We start from the raw sequence: 18,916 nt of genomic DNA on the forward strand, positions 1-18,916 counted from the left end.
ATAAACGCAAACGATGTTGACTTTGTCTTCCAAAGCAAACAGTGAAACCAGCAAACATTGCAGGAAGGAAATACAACACAAACAGCTGCACGCCGGAGTGTGAGAGAATTTGCAAATGACTGCCAATGTTGTGCACTTTTAATGTTTTAATAATAGTGGGTTTGAGATCGCACCAGATCACGTGGAACCAAGCAGGATGGACTCATCTTCACATGTAACAAGGGAACCTTTTGCTTCATCCTGCATCCTTGTGACGTTTTGTACACAAACTACACTGCTAAATCAATATAACACCAGAGTCCAACACGCTTTTAGCGTGGCTTCAAATTGTGCCATATGAAAACAGTCTTACTGTGACATCCACGTCCTTTTTGGTATAAACTCAAGAAAATACAGTTTAAAAAAAAAAAAAAACATTGGAATGCAGAGGCCTTTATGTTCTGTCGCGAATATTGTCACTCAGGAAGATGATGTTGTCTGAGAAAAGAGAAAGCAACTTTTTAGCTAAGTGTGGGAAAGCGCTTTTAGCTTTTGCGGTCCGTTTTCCAAACCTGCGATGATGGTCGTGGCCTGGCGTCTCACTTGGTTCTTGTCCACATACTCGCCGTAATCCAGTTTCCCCTCCACAAGAATCCTGGCCCTGTGGAATGCAACTTTGAGGGTAAGGTAAGTGGTCGGATTTGTGACGATTTGTATTTCATACCCTTTCTTGATATACTGGTAGGCCACGTCCCTCAAACCGGGTTTGAAGACAGACACACGGTGCCATGTTGTCTTTTGGCTGATGTCACCTGCAGCAGCAAAACAAAACAGATTGAAGCTGTAAATAAGATTCCATCATTTTTAGGAAGCACACTAGAATGTGGCTGGTATCACCTTATACAAGCAGGGTGAGTGCAGCAGCATTTTAACTATCTAAAACTAACATAACGGTGGATTAAAAAAATATATATACATTCATGGCATTTAACGTTTTCATTTTTTTCATGTCAAAATTAAAGACAAGTTTTGAGCAAAACATTGTTGGGGTAACGTCGCCCTCTAGTGGGCAAATACTAGACTTACGATCACCACAGGGAAGGGGTTTAAAGCAGGGGTCCCCAATCTTTTTATCACCACGGACTGGTCAACGCGAGATTTTTATTTTTTTTTGCGAATGGTGAACATAAAATATGAACTCACCATTAACGGCAAAGCTTGTTTTCCCAAAGATGGGATGTTGGGAGTCTCGAAAATAATTTTGAGGCTGCCACCATTTGTGAGCTCATTTGGTTCAGTAACAAAACAGTAAATAATCCATTCCTTGTCACCTTGTGGATCCTTTGTGGACAAAGTAGCACTGGAAGTCCTTAATGCGAGAAGCTATTATTTCAAGTAGGAATCCTGGTATCCCCTGTTTAAACGTTTTTTTTCTTGTAACCTCGTCTCCTGTCTCTTGATTGGGCTTTTCCCGCTTCCCAAAGACGTGTTTTTCTTACTTATTTACCGGTATTTGTGAGTGAAATTTTGGCGATCAAGTGACCAAAAACGAACACAAGAGAATCCAGCCAGTTTGCAAAATGAAATAACTTTTAGACTTGTATAATACAGAAAATGGAAATATTTCATTATTTTGGGGGGTGGTCCGGTTCCAGTTGATCCATTGACCAGTAGTTGGAGACCTCTGGTTTAAAGGATGAATGACAGTTGCATGTTTCTTATTATTTAAAAAAATGGGGTAATACCGAAAGAAAAGTGTGTAGTATCCTATCATGTGTGATGTTTAGTAGTATTTGTTACCTGATGGGCTTATCTCGCCCTCCCCTGAACGCCACATTTCGTTGGTAGCCAAAGAGAAGATGGTGACAGGGTTGCGGCCCTCCACTTGTCTCATTACGGGCTCCTGGCCCACTCGTCCCAACAGCTGAACGCGATTTATTGCTAACAGGAAGACAAGAAACAGTGGACTCATGTGAGTTACAGGCGCTTTTGGACACAAATATTATCAATAGATTAGATTAGGTCCACTTACATCTCTCCAGAACAAGGTTGGAGTCGGTGGTGTTGTTTCTAACTAGTTGCTTGCACACCTGCAAAAGAAGAAAGAAAACAAAGCACGTCAAAATGCATTTCTAACTTTTTAATTCTAACATTAACTACAAATGCAATTGATGAGAATTGTAAAGATTATATTTTTGTGATAATTCATGACAATGACACGCTTGCTAAATATAAAAAAATGCTCCAACTTATGAGAAAGCTGTTCGAGACACATTAAACCTTAGAAATACACACGCAAACAACATGTGTATTTCTAAATCTGCAGCGTTGTCCCACCTGTGCTGAAACTCTCCTCAACATGTTCATTTTGCACTTCAAATGTTTACCGTGAAATCCTGCAAATAGGAAATGGCAATCAGTTCCATGATAAAACGATGGGCTTCTTTTTCCATATGAAATCTGGTCGTATTTTGATGATATATTGCACATGAGACTTTCAGTCACATCACATGTGCTGTACATGGTAAGAGAAGCATCCCCCTTCGAAAACAACGAGTAGCAAAAGGTACGTTTACGATCGCATGTGTCACCTTAAAACATTAAATCAGGTTATTTGCTCTGGTAACAACTTTTGATAAAGACAAGGGCTACTAAAAAATTGCCTTCAAGTTCAAAACTTACCGAGGTAACCCCACACTTCCGGCTCCGTTGGCTAAACAAGTCCCCTAGATCGGAAACTAATGATGACGAAAAGAACGTTCCGCTTTCACGACATAACGACAAAGGCATTCTATTCTGTTTCACTCTTTTCTGTTTTAGTCACAGTATTTAAAAACTATTGCACCTTGAGGGCTTGCTAAATACATAATATAAAATTTAATGTACGTTATAACAATTTTAATAACATTATAAAACAAAATTTTAATTAACATTATTTTAATGTTACGTAATTCTTTGTCTATAATGGTAGTATCTGGTCAAGCAAAATAAAGAAATACGTTTGAACTATTAGTGCACTTATTAAACTAAATATGAATTTTCTATCACGCCTGTCCTGTGATAAGTCTATTCCATCTGAATTTGGATAAGGGGGGGGGATACATCCTGATTTGTTACCAGATGATGGAGATATAAATATGACCTAGTTGTTACCATGTATGTTGGAAAAAAATATTTAAAAAATAGTTTTTTGTTTTTTTTTTTACCTCCCTAAAGTTTAAGAATTTTTGACAGGCAGAGGGCGCACCACCTAGATCTGGGAGGAGCTGTTGGTAGCGGGATGAGGACTCCTCCAAGGAAAACTCCCACGCCTCAGAATTTGTCCTGCGCTCACTCACACAAACCACCAGAGCAAACAGACAGGAGACGGACAGCCTGTCAGAACTACGACATGTCGCTGCTCATCCACATCTGGACGACTTTTGGTGAGTTTTATGCGGAAAACATGAGGAGTGCCAACTCTTTGAGGGGAATGTTATGTTTTGCTCATTGCTGCTCAAAAAGGAAACAACAACATGGCTCTTAATGGAAGCCACATGCCAGCTATTACTCACTTTGCTTGTCTCGACAGTAGCCGGGATGTCCGGGAGCTTAAGTTAAAGTGTGTGTGATGAGCTACTTTTTGGACATACACTCCACACAACAGGGATGATGATGATGATGATGATGATAATGATGATACGGCCTTCCATCTTGTTCTTAGCGGTGCTGTGGTGTCCCGCTTGGACACAGGCACCTGAGTTGGCGGACGTGTGCACGGAGGGCAGCTGCTACCCGGCCACGGGCGACCTGCTGATAGGACGTGCCCACAAGCTCAACGCATCGTCCACCTGTGGCCTGCGTGGACGCGAAACCTTCTGCATCGTGGGGCACCTCGAGGTGAGCAGAGATGGAGGGAAATGGAGACACTCATACATCATCTTGACTCTTTGTTACTGTGTGGTAAAATCGCAACCTCATAAAACTATGATGAGAATTCTGTGGCTAAGGAATTGCTGTAGGAGGTTGATTTATATTTTTAGCACTTCCTGGACATGTGGTAAAATAATCAATCTGGTATCCTAAAGTGACAAGATACAATATACAAATATACACCTCGCGTTTTATTTTTCTTTGATTTCTGAATGCAAACTTCAGATACTTTATTTTGTAAATTTGTGTTTTACTGCCCTTGTGTGGCCAAGGCAGGCTATTGAATTGACAAAAATCGGCATAATTCACAGTAATTGCATTGAAATATGTTGTTACTAGATGTTTTTAAGTATAATATTATAGAATCATTTTTCACCCAAAATATTTTGGAAAGGGAGACTGGAACGCATTAGTGTCATTTCCATTCATCTCAATGGGGAATGATGATTTGGGATGATATTTGAAAATCTGAAGTCATCGCTATTGCAATTTACAGGGTCAGTTTTAAAGTTTATTGATCATTTAAGCCTTTTTGATTCATGTTTGATGTCCTGAATTCAAGTCTTTTATATTCTGTATTCATACAGAATTCATGAAACGTCTTCATAAGTTTGAGTCCGTGGGCGCACACGCTCAGTCTCTTCTCGCCGTAATGACGAGTGGGAGTGCAGACATTCTCGAATGGACAATAAAAAGCTCTATGCGCCGACACAAATGTTGGCCTGTGTTTTTTGCTTGGCGTGAAAGGGAGTCTACACGCTGTAGGCTGTCTTTGTGCACCGGGATGAACAAATTCTTCAAGTATGCACATTAAATGAGACGAGGATGGGGTTATTTTGTCGCTTTTCTTACTTTTCTCCACAACTCCAAACGTGGGAGTGAGGCCTCGGGCCTCACATGAGAATCTGGCGTGATATCGTAAACATCATTCATTTACTTTGTTTATGTTCAGTGGCCATGATGCATTGCAGCTGTGTTTGTGGTGAAGCGTTTACCAGATGCAGACTTGATGTCACACATGTGTACATTCCCAATATGGAGGCCAAGCTCGCTCCCTATCTTCAGTACATTTTCTTTTGGCGTCAAATGTCTTTAACGACATTGTGTTTCACCATCAAGGAGGAGACCAATTGTTTCCCGTGCGACTCCAGGGATCCGTACGACGAAGACGTAAACCCGCTGAGCCACACTATTGAGAACGTGGTCACCACTTTCGCCCCCAACCGTCTCAAGACGTGGTGGCAGTCGCAAAACGGTGAGTCCGAAGCGGGTGGGCGCGGCGTTCCCGTGGGAAGTTGGTTAATGAGAAGACCGTTGGATGACAGGGGGGATGTTTTAGAAACAGGTGTGTGTCCACAAAGTGCACACCAAAAAGTGTGCTAATGAGACAAAGCAGTCCGTTGGAGCAGCAGTGTGTAAACTTGACAGACGATTAATCCATCTCATCGTTTGTGTTTATTCTCCATGAATGGGCTGCTCATGTATGGGAACAGATGCAGGATGGACAATGCGTGTTTAGCTGTGTCCAAAGAAGGAATCCTCGCCCCCATCTGCTTTTTTTTTTTTTTTTGGGGGGGGGGGGGGGGGGGGGATGCAGTGGTGGGAACGAGTATGAGGAGGAGAAGCAGATGGCCGAGACGCAGCAGGAAGCTGCACATGCGATGCACTTTCGTTAGGGATTTCCTAAATCCCCATCGGTGACGATATCACCACCACGACTACCTTGTGTGTGTGTCTATTATCATATATTCTAAAAGTCACATTTCTAAGATCAATCAAAATTCTCACTTTAAAGTCAGAATTCTGAGAAGTGAGGGAGGAGCAGAACCACTGGCCGCACACCTGCTCCTCATTCTAAACAAGGGACTGTTTTTGGTGTGGTCAGAGCTGAGGGGCGTCGCCAGATTATTGCGTCCACAGCCTTGCAGTGTCCATGCCGGTTCCTCGATTCCTAGCGCGTTTGCCCGAGTGTTTTATTTATTATATCGCATATTATGTTTAGTTCTATCACTTTGCTTTGTTACTTTGTATTTTCTGCGACGTCCTCCTGCTGGTTCTGCCCCCATTTCTTAGTAAGTTACTTGCACTTTAGCATAGTCTCTTTTAGTTGTACTTTGAGTCTCTTTATCATTGTTTTGTTGTACTTTGAGGAATTTTCATTAGAACCCCACGTGGTGCGTGCTTTTTGTGTTAATAAACCCTTTTATCAACTCCACGCTGTTTCCTGTGTATCCCGGGGTTCACAATCGACCTGTCCGAGTCACGACCGTGACACTCTTCTCCATATCCCTTTTATGTCAATAATTTTTTCATGTTTACAAAAAATGCAAGGCAATTATGTCGTGTTTTCCTCAAAAAGCGCCACAAAGATATTATTATTAATCCTTTATGAGAACTGTATTCATGCGATATTGTGACCGTATGATTGTGCAAACAATAGCACTGCATTAAATGACAATTTGTGACTAATAGGCCACATTTTTATAGCAGTGCTTAAAAAATAACTTTTGTTTTTGCACAACTCCAATGACATCATTACAGCCCCCTCGGTGGAGGCAGTTAATCTGGTGTGTTTGGATTTGAAAGCACAGATGTGTTTGACATATTTTATCTGTGCGTGAGAGCGTGCGCCACACAGGAAGCGTGATATCTGATTTCCTGTGTGCAGGTGTGGAGAATGTGACCATCAAGCTGGACCTGGAGGCAGAGTTTCATTTCACGCACCTCATCATGACTTTTAAGGTGGCGCTTCTCATATACAAATTCCCACACTTTCTCACGTATAAGTAAATGGAGGAAATGGTCCCGTGAGATATAGGCGGCGAGGGCCAGCTGTGGCAAAGGAATGTAGATGAGTGGTGGGAAGAGAGGGAGGCGTAAAATGGTATCATTTTGTCAGAGTGACGGCAGCCAGCTGGGTTAAGGGCGTCTTGTGACATCACCCAGCATTCCTCCATTGCTTACGCATGTGCGGATTTGTCACTTACCTTCAGACGTTCCGGCCAGCCGCCATGGTGATCGAGCGCTCGATGGACTTTGGGAAAACGTGGCAGGTGTACCGCTACTTTGCCTATGATTGCCGGGCGACGTTCCCCGGCGTGTCCCCGGGGCCCATGTCCAAGGTGGATGACATCATATGCGACTCGCACTACTCCGACATCGAACCTTCCACCGAGGGAGAGGTCTGTTGAATCCAAAAAAAAAAATAATCACATGATGTCACTGAAGGACTCAAATGGACATTTTTGTCCTCACAATCCCAGGTTATATTCCGGGTGCTGGACCCCGCCTTTGAGATCGAGGATCCTTACAGTTTAAGGATTCAGAGTAAGTTCTTGAGATCCTTAAATTTCACATGAGCGCTGACCCCCCCATTGGAGAGTAGGGCACTTCCTTCTAACCCCTCCAGGAAGGGAAAGGAAAATTCCAGCAAATGCAGTCTGGGGAATGAGGTCAGATGGGAAGAAGAGGCTGGGAAGGAATTTCGCACATGGAGGCGGATATGTTCATGTACACAAGACTTTGGCTCCTCTTCAAAACAATCATTGTTCACACCCAAAAAAATATCCGTCAAAATGAAAACCAGAACTCAAGACAATCAGAAGCCTGATTAAAACCTGTCCTTACCGCTTATTCATTGTGTCCTTTGATCTGCAGATATGCTAAAGATCACCAACCTCCGTGTGAATTTCCTCAAGCTCCACACGCTGGGAGACAACCTCCTGGACTCGCGCAAGGAAGTGACGGAGAAGTACTACTACGCCATCTATGACATGGTGGTCCGGGGCAATTGTTTCTGCTACGGACACGCCTCCGAGTGTGCCCCCATCGATGGAGCGCGGACGGGAGCCGAAGGAATGGTGGGTAACACGCGCCATCATCAAGAAGATCAACGTGTCGTGATGACTTCCTTTTGTAGGTTCACGGGCGTTGCGTGTGCAATCACAACACAGAGGGCTTGAACTGCGAGCGATGCAAAGACTTCTATCGCGACCACCCCTGGAGGCCCGCCGAGGGCCGCAACGCACACGCTTGCAAGAGTAAGACTCGGAATGAACTCTAAGCAACCCTTCTATGGTCCAGAAGAACAAAACAAAACCTTTCTTCTCTCCAGGGTGCGAGTGTAACCAGCACTCTGGTTCCTGCCATTTCGACATGGCCGTCTACATGACCACGGGTAACACCAGTGGAGGTGTGTGCGACGACTGTCAGCACAACACAGTGGGTCGCCAGTGCGAGCAGTGTGCTCCCTTCTTCTACCAGCACCCCAACCGAGACCTGCGGGACCCCAATGTCTGCGAGCGTACGCAAAAAAAAAAAAAATCCCCACATGTTTCCCTTAAGTTCTTCAAGTCGTCTCTAATAAGAACTTTCACCGTAGCTTGTAACTGTGACCCAATGGGATCCCTGGAAGGAGGACTATGTGATGCCAGGACCGACGTGGGCGCCGGACTCATCTCGGGCCAGTGTCGTTGCAAAGCCCACGTTGAGGGGGTACGCTGCGACCACTGCAGACACGGACACTATGGATTGGGTCAAGGCCCCCACGGATGCCTGGGTAGGAAAAATCACAAAGCATTTCCTGGCTAAACCGGAAGGTTTGAAGGGTATTTGGCTGAAAAATATTTCACAATGCACTGAAAAAGGTTGAGGAGCACTCATTGAAAATGACTTTGCATTGTGTGTTTTGGAAGCTTGTGCCTGCAGCCCACTGGGAACACTGCCTGGAAGCAACACCTGCGACTCGGAATCCGGCAGGTGCTTCTGCAAGCGATTGGTCACCGGACATCAATGCGACCAGTGCCTGGTAAGAAACCTCAGCGTTTGCTTGTGGGTCACTGTCATACCCTGACTAACATGCGTTCTATCTTAGCCACAACATTGGGGTCTCTCCAATGACATGGATGGATGTAGACCTTGTGACTGCGACAAAGGAGGGGCCCTCAATAATAAGTATGTCTGCTAATACTCAATTAAATGAGTTAAAGAAATAAAAAAAATCCTAATTTTGACTTTCCACAGCTGCAACCCGGTTTCTGGACAGTGTGAATGCAGGGAACACATGTTTGGGCGGCGCTGTAACCAACTTGAGTCCGGCTTTTACTTCATTGCTTTGGACCACTACACCTACGAGGCAGAGGAAGCCAAACACGGACCTGTGAGATACAAAACACTCCGCCGATCTTCTTTTTCAAGGAAAATTATTTTTAAAATGAGTGCCTGTCTGACAGGGTGTGTCAGTGGTCCATAGACCCTATCCCCTGGATCGTAGTCCCACGTGGACTGGGATGGGTTTTGCGAATGTACCAGAGGGAGCCTACTTAGAGTTTCACATCGACAACATCCCAGAGTCCCTGGACTACGATGTCCTCATTCGCTACGAGCCACAGGTTAGTTTCCCTTTGCTTCTTCTCACATTACTCATTGAGTTTTACGAAAAACCTGTGCTTGATAGCTTCCGGATCAGTGGGAGCAGGTCGACATCAGAGTCCAGCGTCCTGTCTTTAACCCTCCCCGTTACTCCGCCCACTGCGGCGGGTCCATCAGTGACGGAGACGAGCAGTACGTCTCTTTGCTACCCGGCTCAAGGTAACGCGACCTTCATCGCCGTCCATCTCCAGACATGAACGTGATCCTCCACATCACATTTCCTTCTTCCCGCAGACACGTGTTGCTGCCCTCAACTGTTTGTTTCGAGAAGGGGGAGAACTACACAGTCCACGTCGGTCTTCAACTCTACTCTTCCTACAGCGACATGCAGAACCCTTACACGCTCATCGATTCTGTGAGGCTCACAAAAGTATCAGCGACGCAGCCTTGGAGCTTGCTCAGCATGCTTGTCCTTCTGCGTAGTTGGTGTTGATGCCCCGGGTCCGAGAGCTGGAAATTTTCCTCGGCCCAGAAGGCGAAGCGGCATGGGATACGTTCCAGCGCTACCGCTGCCTCGAGAGCAGCCAGAGTGTCGTCAAGAGTCCGATGACAGACATCTGTAACGAATATATTTTCAGCGTCTCTGCACTGCTGCACAAAGGAGCCATGCGTATGTTACGCCACAAAAAGAATCCTCCTAAAACAAAGGGAACGCCGTCCTCATCTTCATCTGCACTCTGGAACACATTTGTTTTGTTTCCCAGCATGCCAGTGTGACCTGCAAGGCTCTGTCAGCGCAGTGTGTGAGCCCAGCGGAGGTCAGTGTCATTGTCGACCCAAAGTAGTCGGCAGGAACTGTGACCACTGCGCCCCCGCCACCTTCCTGTTCAGCCCCGCCGGATGCAGGCGTAAGTGTTTGGTCAAAGTCCGTGAAGGTCCTTCAGTTGGGTGACTGCAATTTCTTTCCCCAGTTTGTGAATGTGACCCCCGAGGGTCAATTGGCGCACTTTGCCATAAATCGACCGGGCAGTGCACTTGCGTTCCTGGGGCAACAGGGCGCCAATGTACCCACTGTCTACCGAAATTTTGGGGGTTCCCTCATTGTCGGCCATGCCAATGTAACGGTCACAGTGAAGTCTGCCACCCCGAGACCGGAGAGTGTCAAGGCTGCCGGGACTTAACCACCGGACACAACTGTGAGAGGTACAAAAAGGGGGTGAATTTCTGCGCATTTTCCCAATGCAATCTAACTTTCATCTTAACAGATGTCTGCCCGGTTACCATGGTGACCCAGAGCTGGGCTCTGAGAGCCACTGTCGACCCTGTTTATGCCCCGATGGCCCAAATAGCGCTCGTCAGTTTGCGGACAGCTGCTACATGGAAGCCGGGACGAGCCAACTAGTGTGTGTGTGCAGCCCCGGCTACAAAGGTGCAAGACACACACTATGTCATGAAAATGTTGTTTTGGGGAAACATGCCTGAAAGCCTCTTCCCCCATTTCCTGTTTTCGCAAACCGCTTCCTTTTCAGGCGCTAGGTGTGACGAGTGTGCCCCGGGTCACTTTGGCAACCCGCTGGTGCCCGGTGGGCGTTGCCTGGCGTGCCAGTGCAACGGCAACATTAACATGCAAGACCCTGGGTCCTGTGACGTTCGCACAGGGGCGTGTCTTAAGTGTCTGTACCACACTGATGGCTATGCCTGTCAGAACTGCAAAACTGGTTACTACGGCAACGCTGCCACACAAAGCTGCAGAAGTGAGTGGGGACGCTGTTTGTCGGACGCTAGAGGGGTCGTTGCTTCAAATTTTGTTAAGCTTGACGAGTTATCTTGCAGAGTGCATGTGCCAGCCGGCGGGCACGGCACCGCACGCGTGTTCATCGCCAGATGAGTGCCAGTGTGACCAGCACAGTGGCCAATGCCCCTGCCTGCCCAACGTGGGGGGCCAAAACTGCGAGCGCTGTGCGAAAGATACATGGAACATGGCGAGCGGGACAGGATGCCAGCGCTGCGACTGTGACCCGATCCACGCATTTAGCTCCTTCTGTGATGAGGTCAGTCGTGTGAAACTCCGACGCTTCCTTAATTTTCTCAATCCTCAGTTAAGTAGCACGATGACCCGTGTAAATCAAAAGGAGGTCCAGCTGGTTGGGAATTGCTGCTCTCGCTTGGCACGCTGTCCCTCAAACATACGCAAAATTGGAACACAAGCCAGCACAGACATCTTTGTAATGGCTGCATGCCAAATCACTGGACAAAGGTCCATTGTGGTCTACTTGTTGAGGCAAAGGCTGGACTTCTGTTGTATATTGTGAAAGCGTATGTTTGCTTTGGCTCCTAGGTGACGGGAAGGTGCTCATGTAAACCCGGGTTTGGTGGCAGGACGTGTCGGGAGTGCAGGGAGCTCTTCTGGGGGGATCCAGAAGTCAAGTGTCATGGTATGGCAAAAACATCTTCATATTATTTGATGACCAGGGGAATTATACGCCCCCATGTTGTGTTCCTAATGCATCCTATCAAGTCAGTTTAAAGTCTTACTAAGTCTCACTATCACCCCTTGAGGAACAAAGTGGTATTAGAGAAAAGACAGAACTGCTGCCGGCTTCGGGAATGACCTTATGTTCTGTGCTCATGAGAACCAGATGTCCAAGAACTCCCAGGATTCTCAGGTTTTTTTTTCTTCATTGTCACGGTAAAAACCAAGGATCCTTATAGATTCCTTCTAAAATGTTTGCCAAAAATGCTGATGTGGAACCTCTGGCTGGCACTGAGCGTACTGAATGTTGAGTGGGAGAAGTCATAAATTATGTGTGAGACAGTTAAAGCTTCCACAGCTGAGAAGTGGTGCTAACGGCCAACGTCAAAGTCCAACTTGTCTGTACATTGTGATTTACAGGAGCCTCCACTGCTCATTTTCCAAACTTCTTTCACCTTAAAGGGTTTTACAAATAAGAGCAGGAGCTTGCATTCCTTCACTCTGACTTATTTTACAGCCTTGCGAGGTAGTCAAGGGAGGTCAGCTTCAGCCCCAAGGTCACGATGATGTCATAAATTTCCAGGAAAGGCTGAAAATTGCCTTCCCTGAGGAGACATCTATGTAACTTTGCTCTTTATTTGAGTGTCCTCCTTCCTTGCAGCTTGCGACTGTGATCCTCGCGGAATTTCCAGCGAGCAGTGCGATCGGGCGACCGGACACTGCACATGCGTGGAGAGCGTGTCGGGCCCACGCTGTGATAAGTGTGCCAGGGGCTACCAAGGGGAGTTTCCAAACTGCCAGCCTTGCCACCAGTGCTTCGCCACATGGGACAAGGTCATGGAAGAGCTTGCAAACCAAACACGCCGTCTGGAGGCCAAGGTGACGGAGCTGCAGACCAGTGGTGTCACAGCACCGTACAAAGACTTAGTAAGCAGCCTAGACACCAACATCAAGGAAGTCAAGCAGATAGTAGAAAAAAACCCTGCAGCGCTGAAGCTGGAGGAGATCCAGGACCTGATGCACCAGATCACGTATGTCCACAAGCACAAATCCTCTCCGTTAAGTCCTTTAATTGGAGTCTCCTCCTCAGCGGCGTCATGTCCTACGTGGACGGGAAGCTTAACACAACAGAAGAAACCTTGAATGACCTCCAGCGCGATAGCAACAGCACAGACTCTAACTTGGAGGAACTGACGGACCAGGCAAACCAGTTGGAGCGCCGTGTCCAGGAGCTGAGGCAGCAGGTCTACGATGCCAAGAATGCCAACTTCCAGGGTGAAAACTGACTTCAACACTTAAAACTGCCAACACCTTGAGAAGCCCATCGAATTATTAGTAGCGTTATCATTTTAGGTGCCATGGATACCATCCGAGTGGCAAACGAAGAGTCGCTGATCGCGGAAATCCGAGTCAACGCCTCCAGCAGCGATCCCGGGAACACTGTGTCACAGTCAGCAGCGCTTCGCAAGGTGACGGAGGAGAAGCTGAACGGAAGCCAGAAGGAGTTTGATCGCAAGCACCAGCGAAACGCGCAGAAGATGGACAAGCTCAAGAACGAACTGGAGAAACTGGATGTCTCACCTCTCAGCGAGAAGGTGAGGAGTCATGATGAATTTTTGCAAATTCTCAAGAAATGACCTCCACTTCTCTAGATGTGCGGCGGTGCACTAGATGGTGACGAGTGCGCCGGCTCTCCTTGCGGCGGCTTGGGCTGCGCGAACGAGAACGGCGCCCCCCGGTGTGGCGGCGAAGGTTGCGAAGGCCTCCTTGCGACCTCGCAAAACGCTCTCAAGTCAGCCAAGGAGTTAGACGAGGAAATCCTGGCGGCCATGAAGGAGGTGGATAAGCTCTCCAGAATGGTAAGTGGACATGTCAGCAGTACATATCATTTTTCTTGACAAGGATTTCTGAACAAAATGTTTTCGTTTCCAGGTGTGGGAGGCCGGCAATCGAGCAAGGGAGGCCAGAGTAAATGCTCAGCAGGTGCTGATCAAATCCAACCAGAGCAAAGCGCGAGTGGAGCAGAGCAATGAGCAACTCCGCATCCTCATCAAAGACATACGTGACCTGCTCACGAGTGAGTACCGCTGCCTCAACGTCAACCGAAGCGAAACATCTCGAAAGCGCGTCATCATCCTCGCAGACGACAAGGCCAACGCGTCCGTCATTGAGGCGGTCGCCAATGAGGTTTTGGCCCTGGAGATGCCCACGTCCACGGACAAGCTGCAGGAGCTGACCAGGGAAATAAAGGAGAAGGTCAACACCCTGACCAATGTGGAGAGCATCCTCAGCCACAGCGCCGCCGACATGAAAGCTGCGGAGGAGCTGTTGAAGCAGGCCAAGGCCGTCAAGTAAGATCCACTAACCGGGGAGTCCAAATCGAATATGGAGTTTTCTGACTGGGAGCTTGTCTGTGCTCCAGTAAGGAGGCGTCAGACTTGAAGGAGCACTCGGAAGTGGTGAAAAAGGCTCTGGATGAGACTGAGCGTGCTCAGAGCCTTGCCATGGATGCCATCCGATTGGCCCAGAACAACACGAAAGGAACCCTGGACCTGATACTTTCTGTAAGCATGATCTCCGTGGTACGACGCAGCGGTCGCGCATTTTTGTGACGCGCACGTGAATTTCAGGTGGACTCGGAGACGGCGGAGTCAGAGCAGCGTTTAGGCAACACCACAGGCCGGCTGCTGCACTTGGAGCGTGACGTGGGCCACTTACGGCAGAACGTGCTGGAGATCAACAGCATGGCAGAGACGGCCGACTGGATCAGCCAACGCGCCAAGGAGGAGGCCGACGAGGCTCAGCAGGTGGCGCGCGAACGCACCGCTTGACACAAACCCATTTTTTTTGATGACACTTTATCCGCACCTTTGAAGGAGTTTGATACAGAAGTGACGGAGCAACTGGAGGTGGTGGAGGACCTGATGGAGGACAAGGGCGAGTCAGTGCTGCAAGCAAACAGACGAGCAGAAGAGCTGCAGCGCGAGGCCAAGGAGCTGCTGGCTCAGAGCAGCAGCAAGCTCAAGAGACTACAAGGTAAATTTGTAGTCCTCCTTAACGTGTTTCAAACATGTCAATCTCCATTTTGTGCTCAGAGCTGGAGGGCTCCTACGAGGAGAACCAGAGGATCCTCGAGGCCAAAGCCGTAGAGCTGGCCCAACTGGAGGAAGCCGCCCGCCGCATCCTGGATGACATCAGCCACAAGGTGATGCTGTACAGCACCTGCCTGTGAGACACAGCAAGGAACGGGGCTCCTTTCACGAGAAGCACGGCGGATTTAGTGGCCATTTTGAATCTTCCATAGCGGATCGTTATGAAGGAAAACCACTACACGCCAAATGGACCTCGGTAACATAAAACCAAAGCGTGAACAATTGAGCAGAAGATACCACAACCTCAGCAAAAGTTCAGGACATTGGGCTTTCAGGGTGAAATTTCAGCTCCTTGCCAGGGAAGCATTCAAATGTTTAGTGAGTGAGGTTTTGGTGTTATCTGAAAGCATAAAATCCCTTCACTATTTTTTTTTTTTTTTTTGAGTATGGCAAGCTTATTGACAACATATGTTTACGTCACTTAGACTAGTGGTCCCCAACCTTTTTATCACCGCGGACCAGTCCGGTGGTCGGGGATCCTTGACTTAGACTGTGTGGAATCACACTTAACCCAAAACATTTATTTCCTATACAAGAAAAAACGTTTTTTTTTTTTAAATACCAAATAAACCATTGAAGCATTTGTTTTTCCTTTTTTTTTTTGTTACTGGGATGTTTTTTCAAATAAATTTTGACCCGCCCTCACTTATTCAGCAGTGTTTATTCCTGTTGAAAGAGATCATACAAAACAGGTCATACAAAAACAAAAACATCTCACATTCTAAACAGACTGCTGGTTATGGGTATGTAGATGTAGCAGCGTCACGAGTGAATTCTTCATTCCGTGCTGGTGTCATTGTGGCGTTTGACCCCGGAAGGATCCAGAAGTCATTGACAGTGGGGAAACTCAATTACTGGCGCCGCGGACTTCCCGGAGTCCGCTTACTTGCGGGTGCCTGGCCAACGAGGAGGCGGGGCTCCCTCCATGGGCGCCCAGCTGGGGACGGGGAGCAGCTGGCCGGCGTGCAAATGCTCGTTGACACGCAGCTGGCAGCCGTCCTGCAGCATGCGCAGCGCAACGCGGGCAATGTTGCGCGAGTCGTCCAGGCCCGAGTGGGGGCGACCTTCGTACTGCAGGCCCAGGTTTTCCAGCATGGTGCTCAGCTTGGTCTGGGTTCGCGGCACCTTCGGGCGAGGAACACAGTTTCCCGTCAAAAGCGCCATGAGAAGCCACGCCGACAAAATCCAGATTGTATGTTGTTGGACAGTGGCAAGGAGGGCAAAGTGCTATATGATTTACTCTTTAGGAAAACGTTGAGGACAAATCAAATTGTGTATGTCTCCCTCTTGTGGGCCGTTCAACATACTGCAACGGCCCAGTTCAATTGGCTTTTTGACCTTTAAAACTTAATGGCAGCAAATGAACTAACTTATTTTGTTGTCTTTGGAGGGAAAAAACAATGGATCTTAAATGTATATAGCTGCCAATGGTAATAAATGACAGATAAAAACGTCTTTGGGATTGAATGAGGATGACAAACGCTTAAAAAAAATGTCAGTGGTATATTATCTATTTTTGGCTACGTTCTAGAATCTAGACCAACAGTTCTCCAATGGGGATACGTGTGATTTTAACAGCGTTTCAGCAGCTGTCAGCAAATCCAATTTTATGCTTTTTCTTGCCACGGCAGGAACACTGCCATTTTCTTTTCAAATTAAGACCTAAGTAAATTAAACTTGATGCCCCTTACATCTCAATTGTGTTATCATAAATCCTTTATAAAACGTTGTATGCTTTTAATCATCGCCGGCTTTATTTGAATGTGTATTTTCCATCAGACAAGTCAAAAATTTAGCACGTTATATGCTATATTTTCAGGATTTGCTGAATTAAATGCGCCTAGAGAAACCACGACAAATATACCTCCAAAGTTAAATAAATCAGAAAGGGATGCCATTTTTGACACAATTTTGTCTTGGTGGAGCTTTACGCTTATTTGCAAAATTCAAACCTTGTAGAAGTTTCCGTAGGACTTGCGGATGTTGATCCACTTCCTAGCAAACTGTGGGTATCGGATCTGGCTGATGCGACATTGGATGTTGAGGAACTTGCTCATATCCCAAGCACTGCATAAAACAGGAAATACATTAAATGTTAAGATTACAACGTTCTAAACGTGGAATCAGGAGTGAAACTCACCCATCGGTTAGAAAGGTGTATTTGTACTTGGTACCCAACTCTCTGGCGTCAAGCCACTTCACAACTTGTTTGAGGACTGCTGGGAAAGGCTTGGCCGCATTTACCTTGTCCTTGTGCAAAAAACCCCCCCACAAAAATAGATCCAAATTCATTGTTAAACTTCAATGTAAAACGAATGCTGGAGTTCTCTAGGCTCAAAATGTAGTGTTAAGATTTACATGCAAATATTCATTTCTGGATAATCTTAAACTGACAGCAAATCACATGAGGGCGATAACAGACCTGTGTTATTCCTGTGAGCTTCACACAGAAATCCGAAAGTGTGGGGTACAACTCGGGTTTGACGTATTCCTGAAACATTCCTACCTGAGGAGATTGAAGTCCTGATTAGGCGCCGAGTTAATGAGATGATATATTTTGTAATTCCTCTTACAATCTCCAAAGAGCGCGTGCTGATGAGCACCATAGGGAACTCGATGATTTCATGCAGGAAGTCTGGCGGGTTGTCCTCCTCGCACGTGGCCTCAAAATCCACCACGCAGATGAAGTCGTAGAAATCTTCCGGCCCGTGGTTGGCCGCCGACTGTGTCAGCTTCTGTTTCTTGTAGTGGCTCTTCAGTCGCTTCTTCATCACGTCCTTAACGCCTCTTCTCCAACAAAAAAAAACAAGCAAAGTGATGAGAGGGTGAGCGGCGGTTCTGTGTAGAGGTCGCCATTCGCTTGTTCTACCTGGTGTCCAGCTTGAGCTGAGACAGCTTGATGCGAAGTTCCTCCTTGGACATGCGGTTGATGTGACCATTGGCAAGGGCGATTTCCTTGTACACGGGGTGGCTGAAGTTGCTGTTGGACGCCTGAGGAGCAGCTTCTCCTTCTTTGGGACATATGGTGCAGCCGGGCTTCACCTGAGGAAGAATTACAACACACTTTAAACAGCTGACAAGAAATTACAGTGTGACACTTTACATGTTATTTCCTACATGGCAAATTTTAATTTTCATAATTATTTTGCTGATATGTATTACTACATTATTGCATTTCAGGTTTATGAAATGTAACGCCATTTTACTCCAAGTAGTAGAGACAAAGTCCTTGTTTGATTAGCTAAATAAAAAAATACGTTAATTCAGCTCATGCCAACCGGTGGTATTTAGAATTTAAAAAAAAAAACATTCTGTCCACGTCTTTGTGATGTGATCGTACACAGTCACAAAAACGGTATTGGCTTCAAAGTGAATTCTTAAAAATCAATCCCTCTTTTTTTTATTGACCTTTTACTTGCAGCGCTTATTAGAGCTGTCGTATTATTTTACATTAAAGTGATACTTCCAACAGGTTGCAATTGGGCAAACATTGCCACGCATCTTGCTGTGTAAAAATTGTCCCAATTGTACACATATATAAAGAAAAAGTAGCGAAAATTGCAAACCTTATCCTCGTCATCCCCGTTTGACATCTTCACGTTCTCGTCCTTGCCAAGAATATTTTCCTTCTGCTCCTCCATTAGATTTAATAAAAAAAAAAAGAGACTATCGATAAAAACAAGAGGAATTAGCTTCACTTAGCTAACATGACAACATAGCTAACAAGGAAGAGTGATTGGCGCGCGCCAAGGGTGAACCGCGGCGATCAAAACGCGAGATCTAAAATTATTTTATAAATTCTAAAAATATTTAAATATGTCGCTGGTGTTAAAATGAGGCAACAGCTATTGTGAGTAAACACAAACGGCATACATTTTCTTTCAACTTTTTTTTTTCAATTTGGGTTGACTTCCGGTTTGGTGTTCAAACAAAAAGCGCAGTGCCACCTTGTGGGCTGGAAGACTTTCTCATTTGCAGTGAGTGGTCATGCCAAGTCAGATTTGTGCATAAAAAGCGAAACACTTTTGAT

The 18,916-nt window shown here is 46.4% G+C and overlaps 3 protein-coding genes across 4 annotated transcripts; 1 reads left to right on the forward strand and 2 right to left on the reverse strand.

Annotated features, from left to right (window-relative positions):
- Window positions 1–128: 128 nt before the first annotated feature.
- Window positions 129–2,702, reverse strand: ssbp1 (single-stranded DNA binding protein 1). Its single transcript, XM_088406138.1, has 7 exons — window positions 2,662–2,702; window positions 2,317–2,375; window positions 2,012–2,069; window positions 1,780–1,920; window positions 704–791; window positions 552–640; window positions 129–477 (listed from the first exon to the last, which is right to left on the reverse strand). Exons 2-7 carry the CDS (start codon window positions 2,344–2,346, stop codon window positions 434–436), a joined length of 450 nt encoding a protein of 149 aa, XP_088262264.1. The 5' UTR covers window positions 2,347–2,375; window positions 2,662–2,702; the 3' UTR covers window positions 129–433.
- Window positions 325–15,531, forward strand: LOC148405531 (laminin subunit beta-1-like). Of its 2 annotated transcripts, XM_088406135.1 has the most exons (34): window positions 326–666; window positions 3,214–3,404; window positions 3,683–3,858; window positions 5,011–5,146; window positions 6,560–6,633; window positions 6,885–7,073; window positions 7,155–7,218; window positions 7,549–7,751; window positions 7,811–7,931; window positions 8,006–8,194; window positions 8,273–8,449; window positions 8,586–8,698; window positions 8,765–8,844; window positions 8,914–9,049; window positions 9,123–9,281; window positions 9,347–9,480; window positions 9,556–9,676; window positions 9,745–9,931; window positions 10,026–10,169; window positions 10,233–10,464; window positions 10,527–10,690; window positions 10,791–11,015; window positions 11,095–11,312; window positions 11,600–11,696; window positions 12,396–12,765; window positions 12,825–13,009; window positions 13,088–13,329; window positions 13,387–13,593; window positions 13,667–13,811; window positions 13,878–14,085; window positions 14,157–14,298; window positions 14,365–14,541; window positions 14,611–14,770; window positions 14,830–15,531. In XM_088406135.1, the coding sequence occupies exons 2-34, from the start codon at window positions 3,260–3,262 to the stop codon at window positions 14,964–14,966; spliced, it is 5,457 nt and encodes a 1,818-aa protein (XP_088262261.1). In that variant the 5' UTR covers window positions 326–666; window positions 3,214–3,259; the 3' UTR covers window positions 14,967–15,531. The 2 variants fall into 2 exon arrangements, with proteins under 2 accessions (XP_088262260.1, XP_088262261.1); XM_088406134.1 differs by having other exon boundaries at window positions 325–666; window positions 8,006–8,449.
- eri1 (exoribonuclease 1) lies at window positions 15,529–18,784 on the reverse strand. Its single transcript, XM_088406137.1, has 7 exons — window positions 18,453–18,784; window positions 17,756–17,928; window positions 17,460–17,673; window positions 17,309–17,392; window positions 17,027–17,136; window positions 16,839–16,953; window positions 15,529–16,011 (listed from the first exon to the last, which is right to left on the reverse strand). Exons 1-7 carry the CDS (start codon window positions 18,525–18,527, stop codon window positions 15,769–15,771), a joined length of 1,014 nt encoding a protein of 337 aa, XP_088262263.1. The 5' UTR covers window positions 18,528–18,784; the 3' UTR covers window positions 15,529–15,768.
- Between the last annotated feature and the right edge of the window lie 132 nt (window positions 18,785–18,916).

The sequence above is a fragment of the Hippichthys cyanospilos genome, chromosome 22, assembly GCF_059441005.1.
Source record: "Hippichthys cyanospilos isolate Australia breed blue-spotted pipefish chromosome 22, RoL_Hcya_1.0, whole genome shotgun sequence".
Classification (NCBI taxonomy): domain Eukaryota; kingdom Metazoa; phylum Chordata; class Actinopteri; order Syngnathiformes; family Syngnathidae; genus Hippichthys; species Hippichthys cyanospilos.

What these genes read in the sequence shown, in the direction of transcription:
- ssbp1 (XM_088406138.1), bottom strand. Translation starts at nt 2,346, where the DNA reads ATGAACATGTTGAGGAGAGTTTCAGCACAG. An exon ending in TGAGGAGAGTTTCAGCACAG is followed by an intron (nt 2,070 to 2,316) that starts GTGGGACAACGC and finishes CTTCTTTTGCAG; the next exon opens with GTGTGCAAGCAACTAGTTAG. An exon ending in TACCAGTATATCAAGAAAGG is followed by an intron (nt 641 to 703) that starts GTATGAAATACA and finishes TGCATTCCACAG; the next exon opens with GGCCAGGATTCTTGTGGAGG.
- LOC148405531 (XM_088406134.1), top strand. Translation starts at nt 3,260, where the DNA reads ATGAGGACTCCTCCAAGGAAAACTCCCACGCCTCAGAATTTGTCCTGC. An exon ending in ACCTCATCATGACTTTTAAG is followed by an intron (nt 6,634 to 6,884) that starts GTGGCGCTTCTC and finishes ACTTACCTTCAG; the next exon opens with ACGTTCCGGCCAGCCGCCAT. An exon ending in CCCTGGACCTGATACTTTCT is followed by an intron (nt 14,299 to 14,364) that starts GTAAGCATGATC and finishes CGTGAATTTCAG; the next exon opens with GTGGACTCGGAGACGGCGGA.
- eri1 (XM_088406137.1), bottom strand. Translation starts at nt 18,527, where the DNA reads ATGGAGGAGCAGAAGGAAAATATTCTTGGCAAGGACGAGAACGTGAAG. An exon ending in ACGGGGATGACGAGGATAAG is followed by an intron (nt 17,929 to 18,452) that starts GTTTGCAATTTT and finishes ATTCTTCCTCAG; the next exon opens with GTGAAGCCCGGCTGCACCAT. An exon ending in CAGCTCAAGCTGGACACCAG is followed by an intron (nt 17,674 to 17,755) that starts GTAGAACAAGCG and finishes TTGTTGGAGAAG; the next exon opens with AGGCGTTAAGGACGTGATGA.